Source organism: Lissotriton helveticus, chromosome 1_1 (genome assembly GCF_964261635.1).
Source record: "Lissotriton helveticus chromosome 1_1, aLisHel1.1, whole genome shotgun sequence".
NCBI lineage: Eukaryota > Metazoa > Chordata > Amphibia > Caudata > Salamandridae > Lissotriton > Lissotriton helveticus.
This window is the reverse complement of record NC_136057.1, coordinates 471,695,606-471,716,988: the sequence shown is the minus strand read 5'-3', so window position 1 is coordinate 471,716,988 and position 21,383 is coordinate 471,695,606. Positions and strand designations below refer to the sequence as shown.

General features: G+C 49.8%; 1 protein-coding gene across 4 annotated transcripts in view; it reads right to left on the bottom strand.

The window, feature by feature from the left end:
* The window catches only part of PACSIN2 (protein kinase C and casein kinase substrate in neurons 2), a 581,107-nt gene that overhangs the window by 272,358 nt on the left and 287,366 nt on the right, over positions 1 to 21,383 (bottom strand). For all 4 annotated transcript variants that reach the window (XM_078673888.1, XM_078673891.1, XM_078673889.1 and 1 more), the window contains exon 3: positions 11,026 to 11,182. In XM_078673888.1, the coding sequence (XP_078530014.1) occupies positions 11,026 to 11,182 (157 nt within the window). The remainder of the gene's footprint in view (positions 1 to 11,025; positions 11,183 to 21,383) is intronic.

Below are 21,383 nucleotides of genomic sequence, written 5' to 3'. Positions count from 1 at the left end.
GCCGCACCTCAGCCTCGCGCTCCTGGCCACTCCTCCCCGCGCTCCTGGCCGCTCCTACCCCTGGGCATGTCGGACCTCTACCGTAGCACACCGCGGGCGCCGCCGCTCCTCAGCCTCGCTGTCCTGGCTGCTCCTCCTCGCGCTCCTGGCCGTTCCTCCTCGCACTCCTGGTTTACTTACTTTACTTTACCAAAATGTCTGGCCGTGATGTCAGCACGTTCCGCACGCACGTCGTTAGCGCACACGCCCACCTCCAACATGGCGCTACTTCCATGGGACTACTTTAGCAAAGAACGTACTTTGTCCTTCTAACATATATATTTTTTTGTTATATAGCCTATGTCCATCTGCATACCCTGACAATTCCAATGATGTATTGGGTGTTTGGATTGGCGCTGTGGTTCCAGAGTTTACCCGCCTCAAAGGTTCCCAGTTCTCTCTTTATAATAGTAGTATAGATAACAAAGTACAGTTAATATAGGTGGCTGTGGTAACTACATCAGTTGGAAATGGGTTAGATATGAAATGGTGCACTCCTCTACGGCAAGCTAGTTGCCAATGAAGCTTTAGATGCTATAAATAAATTATTGGAAAATAGCAGGCAATGGGGTGACGAGAAATATATAGAGGACTATTTTGTGGGAGGATTTCAAAGCCACAATTCAGGAAGTACTAACGTCCACCAAGAGAGCTGCTCATAAGAGACTCAAATGAAAAGGAGAGAGAGAGGAGGAGCTTCGCGGGCATCCAAGATGGTCGCGTGAGCACAGAGCTCCCCGGACCCGCGCCGCCCCTCACGAGTATCCTGGAAACATCCTGATTTCGAGGACGGGCTTTTGTTCGCATATCCTTGCTGATCTTCGGACACCTTGAAAAATCGAATTTGGACGCTGGGGTCCACTTTTGCATCGTTTTTACTTTTTGAGGCCCACCCTGAGGCGGACCGGGGGCTCGACTGCTGCCTGTGCCGTGGAGTAGTTGATCAACAACGGCTGCCGGGGTCCCCTTCGGGTCGACCCCTCTTAACTTTCGGTTTCGATTTCTGCTCCTGGCTCTGAGTGGGGTGCAGCCTTTCACCACTTTCGGCGGACCTGCAGTCTCCTCTTTGACTGGTTCTGGCATGATTACTTGCCCACGCCTCTGCCCCTTCGTCCCTGCGACACTCGGATTTGGTCTTGTCGACTGTCTGGACACTTTGCGTCCGGCCATTTTCACCAGGTCGCGAGGGCCCCCTCGGGGTCCCTTCTCCAAAATGGCTACCGGGCAGCCCCTTGAGAAACGCAAGACTAAGGCACCTCTCCGTGGTGGCCAAAGCCAGACTAATATCATGGACCACTACTCACAGGTCAAGGGGTCGCCCGGCGCTTCTGGCCGTGCCTCGGATACCTCCAAGACCCTCTTTCCGACGTCTTCGGACCCATCATTGCAGGACGTCATGGGAGCCATAGCCAATATGCAGGCCTCCATGGGACAGCAATACGAGGCCTTGGCCTCTAAGATCGACACTGTGTCTTCTGTCTTCTTTTTTACTCGCCCTGATAATGTCAGTGACTGGCTCGACTCCCTGCCTAAGGGAAACGAACGTACTGGGCACCCTGGAGGAGCCGACGGAGGTGTGGCTGAATGAGGACTTCACCGGTGGATCCCGGCGTCTGCACTTTCTTGCTGTGTCAGCTGAGTCTGGACTTGGGTCTTTGTTAGGCCTAGATCAGCCTGGGGGTGGCGGGGGGTGAATGGGGACTCTTCCACCTCCTGGGTTCTTTGCGTAGCTAGTTAGTAATGGGGCGACAGGCACACTGCAAGTTGGGGTGGCTTATTAGTCTTACGCAGGGGTGCAGGGTGGGGGGAGCAACATGGTTCATTTGGGGGATGGGGGGGTGCGTGTGTGTTTTTGTTAATTCACGAGGCATCGTATTGTTTTTCATTTCTGTATTGATTGTGGTGTTCTATGTGGGACCTGCTCTTTCTACCTTTCGGGGATGGGGGGCGGCGAGTTGAGACTGTTATCCTGGAATGTCAATGGATTAGGGGACAGGATTAAGCGTAGTATGGTTTTGCGTTTCCTTAGGCGTCATTCCCCCGATATCGTCCTCCTACAGGAGACGCACTTAATGGGCAACGCTTGTCAGGCACTGAATAGGCGCGGGTATCGGTTGGTGGCTCACGCGGGGTTTACTTCTGGGTCTAGGGGGGCTGGTATTCTTATTCGATCCTCTCTCTCTCTTGCAATTGACGAGGTACGACTTGACGACAGGGGGCGCTATGCGGTGCTCACTGGGAGGTGGGAGGGGAAGACCGTGTCCATACTTTCAGTCTACGTCCCCCCGGGCCTGCAGGCCTCAACCTATGCTGATCTGTCTAAACTTCTATTGGATCTTCCTGAGGGGCTTCTGATCTTGGGTGGAGATCTTAACTCGGTTGTCTCCGGCGCCTCTGATCATTATCCTCCCAGGGACTTACCGAGGGCGCAGAGGTGGTTGAGTGACCCGATAGAGACCTTCGGGCTTGTCGACGCCTGGAGACTGCTACACCCTACGCAGTTACAATACACCTTTCACTCTGGGGCACACGGTAGTCTTTCTAGATTGGACTATTTCTTAATGCCGGCGGTCCAGTCTTCCTCCATCAGAGAAATTGGCCAGCTCCCTAGGGGTATTTCCGATCACTCCCCCTTGTGGCTCCGGTATGTGGTAGGGGCGGGCGATGAGGGTAGGATAGCCCCTATTAACCCGTGGTACTTTCAGAACCCCAGGACCCGCTCTGATCTTGTTAAAGCCATTGACCATTATTTTGATGACAATGTGGGGTCTGTTTCTTCTGCTGTTTCGTTGTGGGAAGAATTTAAAACTGTTGTACGTGGTCAGTCCTTATCCCCGATTGTCGCTGCTAAAAAGGCTGCAAATGTGGAGGTTGCGCGCTTGGAATCCGAGATATCAGTTCTGGAGGACGACCTCCGGCTGGCGTATCCAGTACTACGCTGCACTCCCTTGCTTTGAAACAAGCTGACTACAAGGCTCTTGTGACGGATGCTGCGAAAGTGATGTACAGGGAGCAGCAGGGACGATTGTATGATGTGGGTGATAAGGCGGGTAAACTGCTAGCGTGGTTGGATAAAAAGGAGAGAGTGAATCGTGTGGTCCCCGTGATTGAGAAGCTTGATGGTGAGTGTGTCACTGATCCTGTTGGGATCGTTGAGTGTTTTGCGGACCACTTTGAAACTGTGTACACCTCTGTTTGTGACAGGGATGAGGATGACTCCCGTCTACTGTTGCGAGACATTGCTTTGCCTTGCCTCTCTGACGCTGATAGAGACCTCCTGGATGCTCCGCTTACAGTCGATGAAATCGCGGTGGCTATCCGTTCCCTCCGTTCGGGCAAGGCGCTGGGCCCCAATGGTTTGCCCATTGAATTGTACAAACTGCGACCCGACAAAATGGCGCCCTATCTGCGAGACATGTTTCTCGAGGCTCCCTCCCTCTTGACCAACGACTTGCTACTATTGTCGTCATTCCCAAGGAGGGTAAGCCTCGGGATCGCTGTACTTCATATCGACCAATCTCTTTGCTCAACGCCGAGCCCAAAATGTTGGCTAAATTACTGGCTAATCGCTTGGTAGCCGTGATCGGGGACCTGATTCATCCAGATCAATCCGGTTTTATCCCGCACCACAACACAGCTTTGAATCTGCGCAGACTCCACGGGGTTCTCGCGAGAGCTGAGACGCTTACTGAACCGGCCATTTTGGCCTCTCTTGACGCTACCATGGCCTTCGACACTATCGAATGGCCCTACCTTTGGGCGGCCCTCTCGAAATTCGGGTTTGGGCGGGCTTCATAGCCTGGGTGCAACTCCTTTACGAGAGCCCCCTGGCCCAGGTAGTTGTTAACGGACGAGTGTCTTGCGTTTTTGCGCTGGGACGGGGCACCCGTCAGGGCTGTCCGCTGTCCCCCCTGCTGTTTGCTCTCGCTCTCGAGCCGCTGGCGGCGTGGCTCCGCTGGGAACCTTCTATGCGGGGCATCCGGTGGTCCCCTGACTTTGAGGACCGAGTCTCGCTATATGCAGACGACATCCTACTGTACCTCACCTCCCCTAAAAAGTCCCTTAATGTGCTTTTTGATGTTCTTACTTCCTTCGGTAGGCACTCCGGTCTCGTTATTAATTGGGCTAAATCCTGCGTCTACGTTTTGGCTGGGGATCTCCCTCCACTGCCGCGTAGATTTCCGATTCAAGTGACGGAGACTGGTTTCAGGTACTTGGGGATTTATGTTTCCCTGGACCCTTCCAGGCGTTATGAACTCAATTTATTGCCCCCCCTTTAGCGGCTCAAGCTTGATGTGGCTCGCTGGCGTAGGATGCCGCTGTCGCCCCTCGGCAGAGCGGCGTTTTTCAAAATGATGTCTCTGCCCCAATTTTTGTATGCACTTCAAAACTCTTTTGACCCGATTGCTTCTGGCTATTTTCGTGAAGTGGAGAGCCTGCAGAGACAACTGGTCTGGGATGGGCGTGCCCGTATCGCCCTTTCTAAGCTCACTCTTCCATGGTACGATGGCGGGATAGCCCTCCCGGATATCAGGCGTTACTATTGGGCATCTCAGCTGAGTGCAGTTAACCACGCGACCTACGCAGCGGGCCCTGCCCCGGCATTCTCAATGGATAGATTTATTTTGCCAGGGGGGACCTTCAGCAGAGAGTTGTACTCTGGTGGTCTCCGCGGAGCACTGACCGATCCCACCAAGATTGCTGTGAGAGTGTGGCATGATGCAAATGTGGCTTTGGGCTGGCGGGGCAGATTTACTCAAGCCACCCCTTTGTATGATTCGGAGTGCTTGGGCCACTTGTGGAGAACGAAAGGATTTGATAAATGGGATATGATCGGTATTAGCAGAGTGGGCGACTTGTGGTCGAAGGGTACCGTTAAGTCCTTTGATGTGCTGCGAGTGGAGTATGAGCTCGGCGATACTAAATTCTTTAGGTATGCCCAGATCCGCCACGCTCTGTTGTCTGTGTTTGCAGCGGGTGTCGATATCCCTGAGTCTTCCCCTTTGGAGGACCGTATTTTGGATGGTCCCATGCCCGACAGCACGATCTCTCTCATCTACAAGAAACTCATTAATAACAGAGCTGACTTGCTGGTCCGCCTCCGGGCTTAGTGGGGTGCTGACGGACTTGAATTGGACGATGAGGACTGGCAATCTGCACTGTCCTCTCCTAAGGAGGCCGCCATTCCTGCCCGACTGCGGTTCGTCCAACTGAAGATACTTCACAGAGTGTATGTCACTGGGCCTAGCCTGGTTCGAATGGGTTTGTCTTTGGATGGGCTATGTAAGCGTGGCTGTGGGAGGTCTGGTTCTTTTCTCCACATATTGTGGGAATGCCCGAAGGTGGCCGGATTCTGGTCTCGAGTGCATGATGTCATGAAGTGTCACGGGTGTGTCCCTGCTGCCCGAGGCCAGGCGTTGTCTGTTGAATGTCTGGGAGCCTAATGACTACAGCTCAGCTCAGATCACATGGGCGACTCTTGGAAATATGGTTGCGAAGAGGGACATTGCCCAGCTCTGGGGTTCGCATAGACCACCTACCCTGTCCACGTGGAAAGACAACATGGACTGGTGCATGTTCCGGGAGAAAACTGTGTACCTTTCCCGGGGACGACCCAAGAAATGGGGTAGAATTTGGTCCCAGTGGAATGCTTACCGTGGTAATGTATGTACTCCCACACACGATGTAACCATTGACGTGTCTTTGTCCCCCTAATTGGCATTCACTCGTCATCTATTATATTCTGTTCGTTTGTTTCCTTGTCCGCCCCCGTTCTCTCCGATGGTGCTATACTGGTTTGACCCTTGAGCTCCGTCCACACGGACCCATGTCAATGTATTATTATGTCCTTGCCTTGTGAAGTTTGATTGTTTTGTTGTATTTATGTTTCTTCAATAAAAATTTACAGAGAGAGAGAGAGAGAGAGAGAGAGAGAGAGAGAGAGAGAGAGAGAGAGAGAGAGAGAGAGAGAGAGAGAGAGAGAGAGAGAGAGAGAGAGAGAGAGAGAGAGAGAGAGAGAGAGAGAGAGAGAGAGAGAGAGAATATTCAAATCGGACAGTCCTGCAACTCACTAGCTTAAAACGGAAGGACAGACCATCTAGAGAAAACCCATTATAAAGGATGAGATTTTTAAATCTAATAGGGGAATGCTGGGAACGAAGGCGCCAGGGGATGATGGCTACGTGGTTATGGTTTATAAGAAATCCAAAGAAACGTTGGCTCTGCAATTGGTGGAACAGTGATGTACAGGAGAGAGGTTATCTTCAGTTTCTAATCACGGTTATGCCCAAAACATTGGATGAAGTTGTAGGAATTTACCATAGACAAGGTGGATGCAATCCTTGGTCATCCTGGCAACAAGGTTTGTTACACTAACATAGAAATACACTGAATATGCAGAACAAAATGTAAATCCCAGTGCATCAATGTTTTCACTGTTGAAAATTTTTTTTCAAGTAGTATGATTCAATGGGGGCTGGAGGAAGGTAAAAGCAACACAGACAAAGGGAGGGAGGGGTGACAAGGGTTAAAAGCAACACAGACAATGGGGTTGGAAAGAGGTCAAAAAAGCATAGACAACGGGGCGGTAGGAGAGGGTAAACGCAACACGACAATGGGGGGAGCAAGCAGGGATAAAAGCAACAAGGACAACAGAAGTGAGAATGGGTAGAAGCAACGGACAACGGGGTGGTAACATGTAAAAGCAACACGGACAACAGGGGATAGGAGGGAGTCAAAGCAACACGGACAGTGGGGTTGTGAGGGGGTAAAAGAAACACAGACAATGGGGGTGGTAGTATGAAAAAGCAAAACTGGCAACCGGGGATGGAAGTGGGGAAAAACAACAGACAACGGGGCAATCAACAATGGGAAAGCAACAATGGTGAATAAGAAAAAATGTACCTCAATCCGCAAGTGGCAGCGGAAAGACACTAATCAAAGACAATCATTCTGTACTTGGTCCATGCTCCAGATGAAAGAACAGGAAGTGAAGCAGGCACACGCAGCCCAAATGGGAGGCAGAAAATAAGAGTGATAATGAAGCCAACGAATGGTAAGCAATGGATTGGCCCCAAGCCCATTGTTGTATAGAATAACCAGCACACACAAGAGCACATGCAGGGCATGCACTGTTGCAGGTGAGACCTAAAAAGTGGTTCACTGAACACAATCAGTGGTATGATTCAAGTCATCACAATCAAAACAACAGATAGATATTCTTTATTGAACGATTAGTTAAAATCATTACAATACTGCTAAAAAAGTATTCTTCAGGGGTTAATACATAACTTACGTTTTATCAAAACCATACATACCGTTAAAAAGAGCTGTTCCTTTGGTAAAAAACGAAAACCAGTAGTACTGGAACAACCTTGTACCGTCGGGGCGGTGAAGTTAAAGTGCTAAATATTTTCAAGTTCTGCTTTCTAAAAGGACAGTTTGTCAGATGCCCAAGGTGCACAGTCGGCTTCTAATAGGAAGGCCATCCCTAAAAGCTAGGTACAGAGCAAGGTATTTAACAGCGTATCACACGGACAGTCTATAGCAGCTATATTATATGCCTTCCAACAGAGATTATGTTGTCTGTTAAAACTGAAAAAGTGCTTTTGTAGAGTTTCAGAAATCAAGCGGCTCGCTGAAGTGATTTCCCTTTCAGGCTTCTAGTAGGTGATCCATCTCTAAGGGCTGGGTAAGGTCATGGTATTTAAAAACCTGCCAACATAGATCTGTAGCAGCGATGTTATCTTTCCTCCAATGGAGGTCATGTTGACTGCAGAGCTGCTAACGTGCTTTTGAGGAATATCCGAAATCAGGCAACTAATTAAGTTGATTCACCTTTCAAACATAATCGGATGGCGTCCAGGCAGGTCCTGATGTTTATTCTTCGCAATATTGGACGTACGCAGAAGTTTCTTAGTTGGAGCAACTTTTGATAATTCAAGAGGATGTGGAACAAGAATTCCTCTTCCCTTGCACAGAGTCTGCATTGCCTGTTGTCATTGACTTTCATTAGGCTTTTAAGAGAATTAAACTAAATCTTAGTTTCATCAGCTGCTTTTTCATTTCCTTGCCAAGAGATAAGGGGAGATAAATCAGGAGGACACCTGGTTCATACAGCATTATTGCCCAGGTGTTGTGCACCTTTTCCTTCAGTGTCCGCACATCCTTCTCCCTTGAAATAATTTTTGCTTGTTTTATCAACAATTTCGATGTTAAGAGTGCAGGAAGATTACCTGTCCAGATCTCTCGTGCCTCTAGGACATTTAGTGCAGTATTCCAGTAGCTGCGCTATCCTGTTTGTGGGGTGTTTATTACTTCCCAAATTGCATGTTTTAATGTATATTTGCTTGTTTAGATTTGAGGCAATAAGCTAGAAACATTGCCGTCAGTATCAGAAGTTGTGAAGACCTGAAAAATTCCAGACGAATTTGGCCATGTGTAGTACAGTCTGGTAAGGAGAAACTCTTCGGTAACACATGTATTGTGCTCTGTCCAACCAATTTGCCAACTTATCTCTAAAGGTCATTGCTCCATACAAAATTGTTGGGAGGAGCTTGCTGCCCATCACCTTCACAAATCGGGGTTCACCCTTGACATTTGTAGTTTATGGCAAGCCCACGTTAATGAATATGCTGTCGCCTGTTGGTCAAGAATATACAGAGCAGCGCAACCCCTGCTGGCCAACCATATCACAAGTTATTTGTAGGTGTCCACAACTTCAATTGCACTTCCCCAGATAAACCACGTTCCTCTTTTTAGGAGTCTGGGGATAATGATCATCCCCTTCATTTTTGAAACATTATCTTTAAGTTACTGGCTGTGCAATAGGTAGATAGAGTGTTTAAAAGTCTCTGTAGACCTATCGCTGTTTGATCAAGGAGTACCATGCAGTCTGCTTACTGAAGTGTCAGAACTCTGAGGCTGGCAGTCTTTGATGGAAATAATTTTTTGCGGACGTGGTCCAGCTTGTGCTTACTTTTACCGTTTTCCCAGGTAATGGTGTACAGTGATAGAATTGCCCTTAATAGAAGAGGCAGAATGCCCGAGTCATGTAGCTTGGTTCATAGTTTCTCTCTCTCTTGAGACGTTGCTGAATGCTGTTCTGAAGTAAATGAGCCCTACGTTTAGGGCCTTACTCTTGTTTGCCATTGTCGCTTCATTCAGGTGGGAAATGCAGGTTCGATTGTCTTCAATATGGCAGCCTTTTGAAATCCAGTCTCGTATGGAGGGACCAATTTCTTCTCTGCTGCCATTCCTGCAATTCCTTATTTAGAATCATTGCATAGCTTTTCTATATCCAGCAGCAGTGCCATCAGTCGTTCGTTTCCCGGACAGGAGCAGTACCCTTTCTTGTGTAAAGGTACAAGGAGCAAACCTCTCCATGTATCTGGTATGGATGACCCTAGCATGTATGCCTGAAATAATGGGATCATTACAGAGTCCCATCTTATGAGTGATGGTTATCATGTTGTGGTTTGATTTGTTGGCTTGGGTTACCAAAAGAAAAATAAAGTCTCCCTTCCCCTTGATAACTACTACTGTGGTTACAAACCATTCATTTTTTACATAAAATGAAACCGCTCCTGAGGCACGCCCCCCTGCCTGTGATTTGATTGCTGGGACGTTGTACCCTGTAAAGTCATGCCAGGGAGTTGAGTAAAGGGTCCATATTTCTTGTAGTGAAATTTTAATTTTGCAACTTTAAGTTAATTTTGCAACTGAGTGATGGAGATCACTCAGTTGCAAAATTAACTCCTCCTTAATTCTGAATCAGTTAGACCTCTTAGGTTCCAAGAGCTTATTCTCAAGGTGTTCAGAATAGGGAGCTTCCGCGTGCTATGACCAGGTACTTACTGATCTTGGGAACCATGCCCAGTCTGTGATTTTTGTTTGTTGTACGAAGCAGTATCACCATTCCCCTGTACGGCTTGTCTTTATTATTAGTTCACCATATGAGATTTTCGGAAGTCTGGTTGCTTTTTTTGTGTCCTTTAGTACTGATTTCTGAATGTGCTTTGGTCTATTTTGTTCTTCACATGTGTGGTCAGCTTCCTCTTTGTTTTTTTAGTCTCTTAGGTAAGAGCATCACCGGTCATGAAGGTAATTAACCGCTTCAGCGCGGCGCGAATTTTCGCGCTGTGCTGAACGTTCCATTGAGCTTATGGAACCATGACGGAACGGTTCCGTCATGAGCACAGCTCAACCGACGCTCATGACGGAACCGTTCCGTCATGAGCATGGAAGGGGTTAAGGTGCGTTCATTTACCTCCCCACTTGCAGGGGGTAGGAGGGCTACAAAGTCAGTGTCCCTTGAGTTGATCAATTCAAGGCCAGCAAGGTTGGCACAGAGCTTCAGGAAATTCAAAATGCAAGCAATGCTAACTAACGATAATCAATGGGCTGAACCAAAGCTCACTGTAAGCATTGGCATTGTCCACCATCACTGGCATTGAAGGATTGCTATTTCAAGTGGATGTGCACATGTGGCGAGAGCCAAGGGCTAAAGTCGGCTGGTCCATTGCTCTATACTGTAAGTTGTGATGGGAAGAAGCAAAATGTGAATGCCAATTGAACAAGCCAATCAGTGAAGATGGTTGACCCCCAACAGACACTACAAGAGAAATAGGATCACTGCACGGACGATAGCGGAGCCTTTTATTTCTCAAAAGAAGAGAATGGCATTTGGAAGTACTTGTGAGCTTTTAGAATAGGTGAAATACAAACAATAGGAAACCCTATACACTTATTATGTTACTGGATTTTGAAGGAAGGAAACATTTTTGGTTGATAGGTGTGGAAATGAAGTGAGCTTATATTATTTATCCACCCTGGTATAAAAAAAAAGTAACATTTTATGGAGTGCATGTCCCCAATGCCAATAAATAGTAAATATGAAATGTAACTAAGTCTCATCATTAAACTCCTTTACTCAGAATAAACGTTCTTTGATTTCTACAGGTATAATCGATTTAGCCGCTTCCATACCTTTTTCCACCATCTGTTTCCACCTCTTTGACCATTCTGTTAGCTGTAGCGCGTAGGCCTTCTCAATTCGGGCACGCTCATGAATACAATTCATAAGGTCCGTGCAAAGACGGTTCCCATCATCAATCCGCTTTACTGTGCGCTTGTAGTTCCCAATCTAAAAATGTACAGGAGAATACCACATTAATTTTAAATTGGCAATAAAACAGACCTATTTTAAAACCAAGAAGAGACAGTAGACAAAACTGCACAAACGTCTGTTTTCTTAAGAGATATTCCTTTGAATGAATTGTCACCAATTTGACGAGCTTCTCAAATCAATAGCAGATGAAGAGACGCTTGTTTTGCTAAGCTTCCTCCATTATCACTGAGTGGAAATATTAACATTATGCAGTCAGTACTGGAACACGGCCAAAGCTAAACATATAAAGGCCTAGGGAATCAAGTGTATTGAGGCAAGGGCGGGGCTGGAAAACCCAAAGCAGCCCTGGCAATGTTGTCGGACCAGCCCCCTCCCCACCGAGGGGGAGGGGAAAAAGGCAGAGGATGGGGTGCTTAAATGTGCACTGCTGCTTTTGTTACTGGGGGCCAATAAAACCGGCCCCCAGTAACAAAACCAGCCCTCACCGATGAAAACAAGAAAACACCCTTCCAGCCTCCCAGGGAGACACCCGATGCCCACTCCGGCCCTGATTAAGGCAACAGAAAACTGTGGTATCTTGCCTTCTGCACTACTTTGTCCTTTCTCTGTGTCCTGTCCTCTGCTACTCAGCCAGTCTCTGTGATGTCATGGAATGTTGCCTCTGTGTATGTTCAAGTGTATCTGTCAGTTTATCTATGCAGGCTGAGCAGCAGGGTTGCTCCTCCCGGTGGGGCTTTCCATCTTATACCCGATTACTTTAGATTACAATGCTGCTTATCCAGTAACTTAATCTTGTAAATAAAGCTACATCTTGGATACAGCTACAACTGGGTTTGCGTTCCTTCTTAAGATTCCACACTAAGACAAAGTAGTGCAGAAAGCAAGATACCACACACCAATCAAGTACATCCCTCCTACGTATGCCTATCATACAATTTCTTTTAATATATATATATATATATATATATATATATATATATATATATATATACACACACACACACACTTACATATAACATGAACATTGTCTGATGGCAACCGAAAAATTCAGACACACAAAGATTGCAAAACTTAAAACACAAAAAAACAATAATAGTATGCAATAAAACAAAAACTATGGGCCACATTTATGTAGGAGGGTTTTGATGTGGTGGAAACCTGCACCTCTGCCTGCTCAATAAGGGCTCCATGTCATCTTTAAAGACCCCACCTGCTTGGCAGAAATAATGTTTTAAAAAGTGCATCCTCTGATGAGGCAGCAGCACTTTCGGCAAAATTGAATGCATGACAGGTTCCCCTGTAGCTGCGGACCCGTACAGCATTGTCTTGTTTTACATAAACAAACACCCAAAGCGAAAGTCCGCCTTGCTTCACATGGATCTCTCTAACAGGAGAAACCAGCCTAAACAACAAACAAGTTCAATACCAACACATGAGCATTATCTTCCAGAGAGGGACAACTACCTGAAATGCCATTACCCAAATTACCCTGTGAGAGTTAATGATCAGAACTGGTTTGGAATTATAAAATGTGGCTTTTTTAAATGTGGCATTTGCCTAGTGTGTAAGTTTTTGCTTGATAAATGTCAAACTTTTTAGAACAACATAAACACACATTGTACAAAACGTAGATTACGTATCGGACCAAATATGCTGTTTACATAATGGTATGCAGGTGAGGAAAGATTTACGTCGAAAGTAGGATAAGATCACACAGGCATAGAATTGCCGAACATGTAAGGGCTATAAACAAGGGAAATATGCAATAGCCTTTGGCAGCACATTATAAGAAATGACAAAAAAAAATAGATATTGATGTTAAGGTCCGTGGTTTACTACACACGCCCGCTAATCCTCGTGGTGGTGACTGAGAACTGAAGGATGTGGATACCTGAACTGAAGGCAGTGGAGAAAGAGTACAGCAGTGATCATGAGTTCCAATATTTTTGGGGTGAATAGTAGTGTCCTTCACTTCGGTCTTTGGCAGGGATTCATCCTGTACACAAAACTGTTTGCGTCCTGTTTTTTAAGGCGTCCAGAACTTTATACAACGTATGCCTTAACTTCTTCACTAACTCATTACATTTCATCATTCATACTTTCTATACAGAGTGACCCTGGCTACATTGCTCCATGACTTATCTATCTTTAGGGTCCCAGATTATTACATAGGTTGGCTCTCAAGCCTATTTACACATTTCTGAGATTCCAACACAGCAACAAGATGCATAGTGATATCAATTTAAGTAAATTTATTTCATGCATAATGTTAATTTTTCAGGTGTTACGTTCTGTACACAATTACACCATATATGAACTAATCCTTTGTGTGCTTCTACTTGAGCTTCAGGCCTGAAACATACTGCAACATACCGCTTTTACCAGCGTGTGGCGCTATTTGTAGAAGTGTGTGTGGAGTGGTAGCTCGCTCGTTTTTAAGCTCCCGTTTTGTATTTCTTTTGTAGTTAATTTAGAATACTTAATCCTCGTTTTTAAAACTGCCTGGCCCACTTACCCCCACCTCTGCCATCCTATCTTGCACCCTAATTGGTCAACTCACCGCTCTTTGCGGGTCCTTCGCCCTTCTCGAGGCGGCCATCTTTGTTGAGGGGGAGCAGCGCGCAGTCAGTCCTTTTTCTACCTTGCTGGTTGTGCATAAAGGTAGGCAACCCTGCTCAGTGCGTCCTTTACCAGCGTGTGGCGCTATCTGTAGAAGTGTGTGTGGAGTGGTAGCTCGCTCGTTTTTAAGCTCCCGTTTTGTATTTCTTTTGTAGTTAATTTAGAATACTTAATCCTCATTTTTAAAACTGCCTGGCCCACTTACCCCCACCTCTGCCATCCTATCTTGCACCCTAATTGGTCAACTTACCGCTCTTTGCGGGTCCTTCGCCCTTCTCGAGGCGGCCATCTTTGTTGAGGGGGAGCAGCGCGCAGTCAGTCCTTTTTCTACCTTGCTGGTTGTGCATAAAGGTAGGCAACCCTGCTCAGTGCGTCCTTTACCAGCGTGTGGCGCTATTTGTAGAAGTGTGTGTGGAGTGGTAGCTCGCTCGTTTTTAAGCTCCCGTTTTGTATTTCTTTTGTAGTTAATTTAGAATACTTAATCCTCGTTTTTAAAACTGCCTGGCCCACTTACCCCCACCTCTGCCATCCTATCTTGCACCCTAATTGGTCAACTCACCGCTCTTTGCGGGTCCTTCGCCCTTCTCGAGGCGGCCATCTTTGTTGAGGGGGAGCAGCGCGCAGTCAGTCCTTTTTCTACCTTGCTGGTTGTGCATAAAGGTAGCCATGCCAACGCGCAGCGGTCACGCGCAGCGGGGACGCCGAACTGACGCCGGAGTTACGCCAGAGTTTAGCCCGTCTGTGCCCGTCCGGGCCCAGACGGGCTCAGGGCCTATCATCATGCCCGACTCTTTGCCATCTTCTACTACCAAGCTCCGTTATGGGAGGGACGCTCTCATCGCCTTACGTCCACCGCACCCAACTGTTTGTAGATTTGCACAGGTGGGGACTAGTCCATTTCTACCGTGTAGAGCCTGTTTCTCTGGCCATAATTCAATGGCTGTGAAACGTGCTCTCTCTATGGCCCTACTTAATTGTCGGTCCTTGTCGTGCCATGCCACTGAAATCCATTCACTTATTCTGGACCACGAGCTCGATGTGTTGTTTCTCACTGAGACCTGGCTCTCCCCCAGTTCTGGCCCTGACATGGTTAGAGCACTCCCTTTAGGCTTTCATATACTCCATCTTGATAGACCGAAAGGGAGGGGAGGAGGAATTGCTGTTCTTTATAGAGACACGCTCGCTTGTAAGATCCAGAATGGAGGGGTAACTGATTGTGAGAGCTTACAGTTCTCCCTTCGGCTGTCACCTACAGTATCTCTGGTAGGCTTGTTGATTTACCGCCCCCCTGGACCCCTGGGTAGCTTCCCTAACTCTCTTTTAGAAACCACCGCACTTCTTGCCTCTTCTACCGCCAACTTTGTTGTCCTCGGGGATTTTAATCTGGATGACCCTACGAACATTGCTGGAGTCGATTTGATCGACGATTTCAACTCGTTTGGAATCTACCTGGTCAATTCGGGCGCGACTCATGAGAAGGGCCATCTGCTCGATCCCATACTCTCTAACTTGGACCATCTTGTTCCATCTCCGGCTCTTGCCATGCCTTGGACAGGCCCCTGTTCCCTTTGTGACTGTATTCTAGACACTGTGACCCCCGCTCCCCGCCGCCGTACATCGCGGCCCCGCCCCCTTTTCTTCTGTGCCCTCCCCGCTCCCGCCTCCCAGCTGCCCCTCCCTCCCACTTGTCCTTAAATGGAGACCGCGTGGCGCAGGTGAGTGTGACCTGTCCTCAGGACACCCCCGCGCCGCACAGCCCTCCAGCTGTGTCTGTGTGCCCCCTCACTCGCTCGCTGCTGATCGTTGCCGTTTTTTACCGCTAAGTACTGTGCCATTGTTTTTCCTCCATTTTTCCCTCCATTTGTAGCCTGTTTGCCCCTGTTTTGATCCGTGTATCTGTGATTGTATTCTTGCCCCTGTTCCCTTTGTGACTGTATTCTAGACACTGTGACCCCCGCTCCCCGCCGCCGTACATCGCGGCCCCGCCCCCTTTTCTTCTGTGCCCTCCCCGCTCCCGCCTCCCAGCTGCCCCTCCCTCCCACTTGTCCTTAAATGGAGACCGCGCGGCGCAAGTGAGTGTGACCTTTCCTCAGGACACCCCCGCGCCGCACGGCCCTCCAGCTGTGTCTGTGTGCACCCTCACTCGCTCGCTGCTGATTGTTGCCGTTTTTTACCGCTAAGTACTGTGCCATTGTTTTCCCTCCATTTGTAGCCTGTTTGCCCGTTTTGATCCGTGTATCTGTGATTGTATTCTTGCCCCTGTTCCCTTTGTGACTGTATTCTAGACACTGTGACCCCCGCTCCCGGCTTCCCGCCGCCATACACCGCGGCCCCGCCCCCTTTTCTTCGGAGCCCTCCCCACTCCCGCCTCCCAGCTGCCCCTCCCTCCCACTTGTCCTTAAATGGAGACCACGCGGCGCAGGTGAGTGTGACCTGTCCTCAGGACACCCCCGCGCCGCACGGCCCTCCAGCTGTGTCTGTGTGCCCCCTCACTCGCTCGCTGATGATCGTTGCCGTTTTTTACCGCTAAGTACTGTGCCATTGTTTTCCCTCCATTTGTAGCCTGTTTGCCCCTGTTTTGATCCGTGTATCTGTGATTGTATTCTTGCCCCTGTTCCCTTTGTGACTGTATTCTAGACACTAGACACTGTGACCCCCGCTCCCCGCTTCCCGCCGCCGTACATGGCGGCCCCGCCCCCTTTTCTTCTGTGCCCTCCCTGCTCCCGCCTCCCAGCTGCCCCTCCCTCCCACTTCGCCTTAAAGGGAGACCGCGCGCACGCGCAGTGGGCGTGCCGATTGTGCACCAAAGGCAAGCCCGCCCGCGCCTGGACCGCGCCCAGTGCCAGGACCCCTGGCGCCCGCCGATGCAAGACCACCCGACAGACCTACAACGCCGCCACCCCCAACGCACTCAATGCCGGCCGGAACCCCGCCTGCTGCCGGGCCACCCTGAAACACATCCACGGACCCTTCACCTGAAAAACTTGCAAGTTCACCTGCCTCCGAACCTGCACCGCACCCGCCAAGCCAAGCACCAGCAGCAACCACCTCAAGTGCATCCTGCTCAACACCCGCTCCGTCCACAGACACTCCGTGGAACTCTGGAACCTCCTCGACACAACATCACCAGACATCGCCTTCCTCACGGAAACCTGGATGAACGTCTCCTCAGCCCCCCGACATCGCCATCGCCATTCCGGACGGGTACAAGATCATCAGGAGGGACCGCGTCAACCAGACCGGAGGAGGCATCGCCATCGTCCACAAGAACACCATCCGCATCACGACCGACTCAAACGACACCTTCTCCGCCGCCGAGCACCTCCACTTCCAGATACACGCCGACCCAAAGACAACCCTCAGAGGCACCCTCGTCTACAGACCCCCGGGACCACGCACACAATTCAGTGAAGACATCACGGACTTCATCAGCCCGCACGGCCTCCCCTCCACGGACTTCATCCTCCTAGGGGACCTCAACTTCCACCTGGAGAACAACAAGGACCGCAACACCGCCGCCCTGCTGGACAACTTCGCCAACCTCGGACTTAAGCAACTGGTGACAACCCCCACCCACTACGCCGGCCACACGCTTGATCCCCTCTTCTCATACAGCAAGCACATCACCTTCAGCCACTCCACAGGACTCCATTGGACCGACCACAGCTACGTCCACTTCAGCTTCAGAAGAACCACGACCCACCACCACCCGCAACAGGTTCCTCGCAGGAGCTGGAGCAAGATCACCGCCGAGCAGCTCACCACCTCCCTCAGCCAGAACCTACCCGCCAGCACAACGGACCTCAACGAAGCAGCCAACAACTTCACGCAGTGGCTGACCGCCTGTGCCGACAACCTCGCACCACTGAAGAACCCTCCCAGCAGACCCAGAAGCAAGAAAGCCTCCTGGTTCACCGACGAACTCAAGGACTCCAAGGAGACCTGCCGCACCCTCGAGAAAGCCTGGCTCCTCGACCAGACCACCGACAACATGACCGCCCTCAAACACGCCACCCGCAAGCACCACCAGCTTATCCGCACCACCAAGAAGAAATCACTGAAGGAACGACTGGACAACAACGCCCACGACAGCAAGGAACTCTTCAGCATCGTCAAGGAGTTCTCCAACCCCAGCACCGGCAACAACGACATCACTCCTTCACAAGATCTCTGCGACTCTCTCGCCTCGTTCTTCCACCGCAAGATCGCCGACATCCACAACAGCTTCGGCGCACCATCCACGCACCCAACCGTCGAACCAACGGCCCCCACCGCCACCCTCCGCACCTGGACCACGGTGACCACCGAAGAAACAGCCCGCACGATGAACACCATCCACTCCGGATCTCCAACCGACCCCTGCCCCCACCACATCTTCAAAAAGGCCGACTCCACCATCGCACCCCAACTCCGGAACTTCATCAACACCTCCTTCAACACCGCCACCTTCCCGGAGAGCTGGAAGCATGCCGAGCTCAGCGCCCTACTGAAGAAACCAACAGCGGACCCCACCGACCTCAAGAACTTCCGCCCCATCATGCTTCTCCCTTTTCCTGCCAAAGTCATCGAGAAGATCGTCAACAGACAGCTTGCCGCCTTCCTAGAGACGAACGGATCCCTCGACCCCTCGCAGTCCGGCTTCAGAGCCAACCACAGCACCGAGACCGCCCTCATCGCAGCCACCGACGACATCCGAGCCCTGCTCGACAACGGGGAAACAGCGGCACTCATCCTCCTGGACCTCTCTGCAGCGTTCGACACTGTCTGCCACCGCACCCTAGTTCAACGCCTATGCAACATCGGTATCCAAGAGAAGGCACTGGAGTGGATCACCTCGTTCCTCGCCGGAAGAACACAGAGAGTCCGCCCCCCCGTTTCGATCCGAGGCCACCGAAGTCATCTGCGGCGTACCTCAAGGATCATCACTCAGCCCCACCCTCTTAAACGTCTACATGAGACCTCCCGCAGCCATCGCACGCCAACACGACCTCAACATCATCTCCTACGCTGACGACACCCAGCTGATCCTCTCCCTCACCAGAGACCCAGACACCGCCAGAACTAGCCTACACGAAGGGATGAAAGACGTCGCCGAGTGGATGAAGAACAGCCGCCTGAAACTAAACTCAGACAAGACGGAGGTCCTCATCCTGGGACCATCGCCATCCGCCTGGGACGACTCGTGGTGGCCCCCCGCCCTGGGCACCACTCCCAAGCCAACAGACCACGCACGCAACCTGGGCTTCATCTTGGACTCCTCCCTCTCGATGACCAGACAAGTCAACGCCGCCTCCTCATCATCATGCTTTCACACCCTACGCATGCTTCGCAAGATATTCCGATTGATCCCGATCGAAACCAGGAAGAAAGTCACCCAGGCACTCGCCACCAGCCGACTGGACTACGGAAACACCCTCTACGCCGGAACCACAGCCAAGCTACAGAAAAGACTCCAACGCATCCAGAACGCCTCCGCCCGACTCATCCTGGACATCCCCCGCCGCAGCCAAATCTCCGGCCACCTGAGGGAACTGCACTGGCTCCCCGTCAGCAAGAGGATCACGTTCAGGCTCCTCACCCACGCACACAAGTCTCTCCACGACCTGGGCCCCAAGGACCTCAACGACCGCCTGACCTTCTACACGCCCACCCGCCAGCTACGATCTACTAGCCTCGCCCTCGCCGCCGTACCACGCATCCGAAGAGCCACCGCCGGAGGCAGATCCTTCTCCTACCTGGCGGCCAAGACATGGAACTCCCTCCCCATCCACCTTCGGCTGACCCAGGACCATCTCGCCTTCAGGAGACAACTCAAGACCTGGCTGTTCGAGCAGTAGCGGACCCCTTCCCCCAAGCGCCTTGAGAACCTTCCGGGTGAGTAGTGCGCTATACAAATGTCCTGATTGAGGAAAGGGAACCCCAATTTTTGGGAAAACATGCAAAAGCTCAAAACTATGGCGAGGGCGATAGGCCGGGTAGAACCCTCGCTAATGCGCTTAAACAACACACATCCCAAACCTTCATAACTGAGCTACTTGATGATAGCTTGGCCCCTGTCAGAGGCCAGGAGGCTATACATACTCTTCTCAAACGCTTCTATGCCTCATTACATTCATCCACACATAGCAGCCCCCATCCTGACCTAGATGCATACTTAAGACTCCATCGAACTGCTTTGGCTCAGTAACGCCCACAGATCCTACTTAGACAAACCTTTTTCAATGGTAGACATAACTCAGGTCATCAACGGCCTACCTGGGGAGAAAGCACCGGGTCTCGATGGGCTGACGACTTCTTTCTATAAAACATACGCAGCAGAGCTAGCGTCTCGCCTGCTGGCTGTATACTAAGAATCATTAGAGTGTGGGATGTTGCCACCAACTACGCGAGAAGTAGTGATTTTTACCCTCCTCAAACCTGATACGCAAGCACATTTTTGTAACTTATATGGACCTCTCTCTCTAATTAATGTGGATGTAAAGATCCTTGTCAAACCAATTACCAATAGGCTACTACCGCTCCTACAACTTATAGCCAGACCGGATTAATCTGGTTTCCTTCCAGGTAGATCCACAGCCCATAATTTGTGCACCTTTTTTGCCACAGTTAACCAAATTGATCCCAAGTTGCCAGCCATTGCAGCATTTCTTGATGCCACAAAGGCATTCAATTGCCTTGAGTGGCCTTTTTATTCACCATATTGCCCAGGCTGGGATTTAGCCCTAACTTCACCAAACTGATTAGCCTGCTCTACACTAATCCCACTGCTCGCCTTAGTGCTAATGGGCCTTTATCTGAACCATTCTCCATAACACGCGGCACATGACAGGGCTGTCCACAGTCACCACTGCTATTCGCAGTGGCGATGGAGCCACTAGCTGTCAGAATACAACACCATTCCTTCCGTGGGCTGGGTTTCACAGACAGAAGTCTTATAATTTCAAAGTACGCTGATGACATTACATTATATATTCGCAAACCGGATGAAAATTCTCATCTAGTGTTATGTAAAATCCTTCAATTTGTCAGTATGTCAGGCATTACAATCAATTGGTCCAAATCGTCGATTCTGTCACTAACTGATGCCCCGGTTGTAACTGAATTTGAATTCCTGCTCAAATGCACGGACGGAGCAGTAAAGTACCTAGGTGTGTGGCTCAGCAGAGACATGCAAGAGATCTGGCGCATGAACTTTGGTAAACAGCTAGAATGGCTGGAGTGTAAATCTAAATTTTGGTCGGCTTTGCCAATGTCCCTGGCTGGTAGAATCGCCATAACAAAAATTATAGTTCTCCACAAATTTCTCTATTTATTTGTTAATATACCCATCCCCCTCACCCGGGCCTTTTTTACAACTCTTCGCTCTATTTTAATAACAATAGTGTGGGCTGCCAAACAGTCGCAAGTTAGCGGGAAACTTCTGACACAGCCGCTTTCACGGGGAGGTTTGGGGGCCCCTGACCTTGAACTCTATGCGTTGTGCGCACAAGCCCAATTTCTCCATTTTTGGATATACCCCACTCCATTTCAGCCTCACGTTGCTATCGAGAAAGATGTGGCAGACCCCACTCCTTTGCATGCTGCTATATGTAAGTCA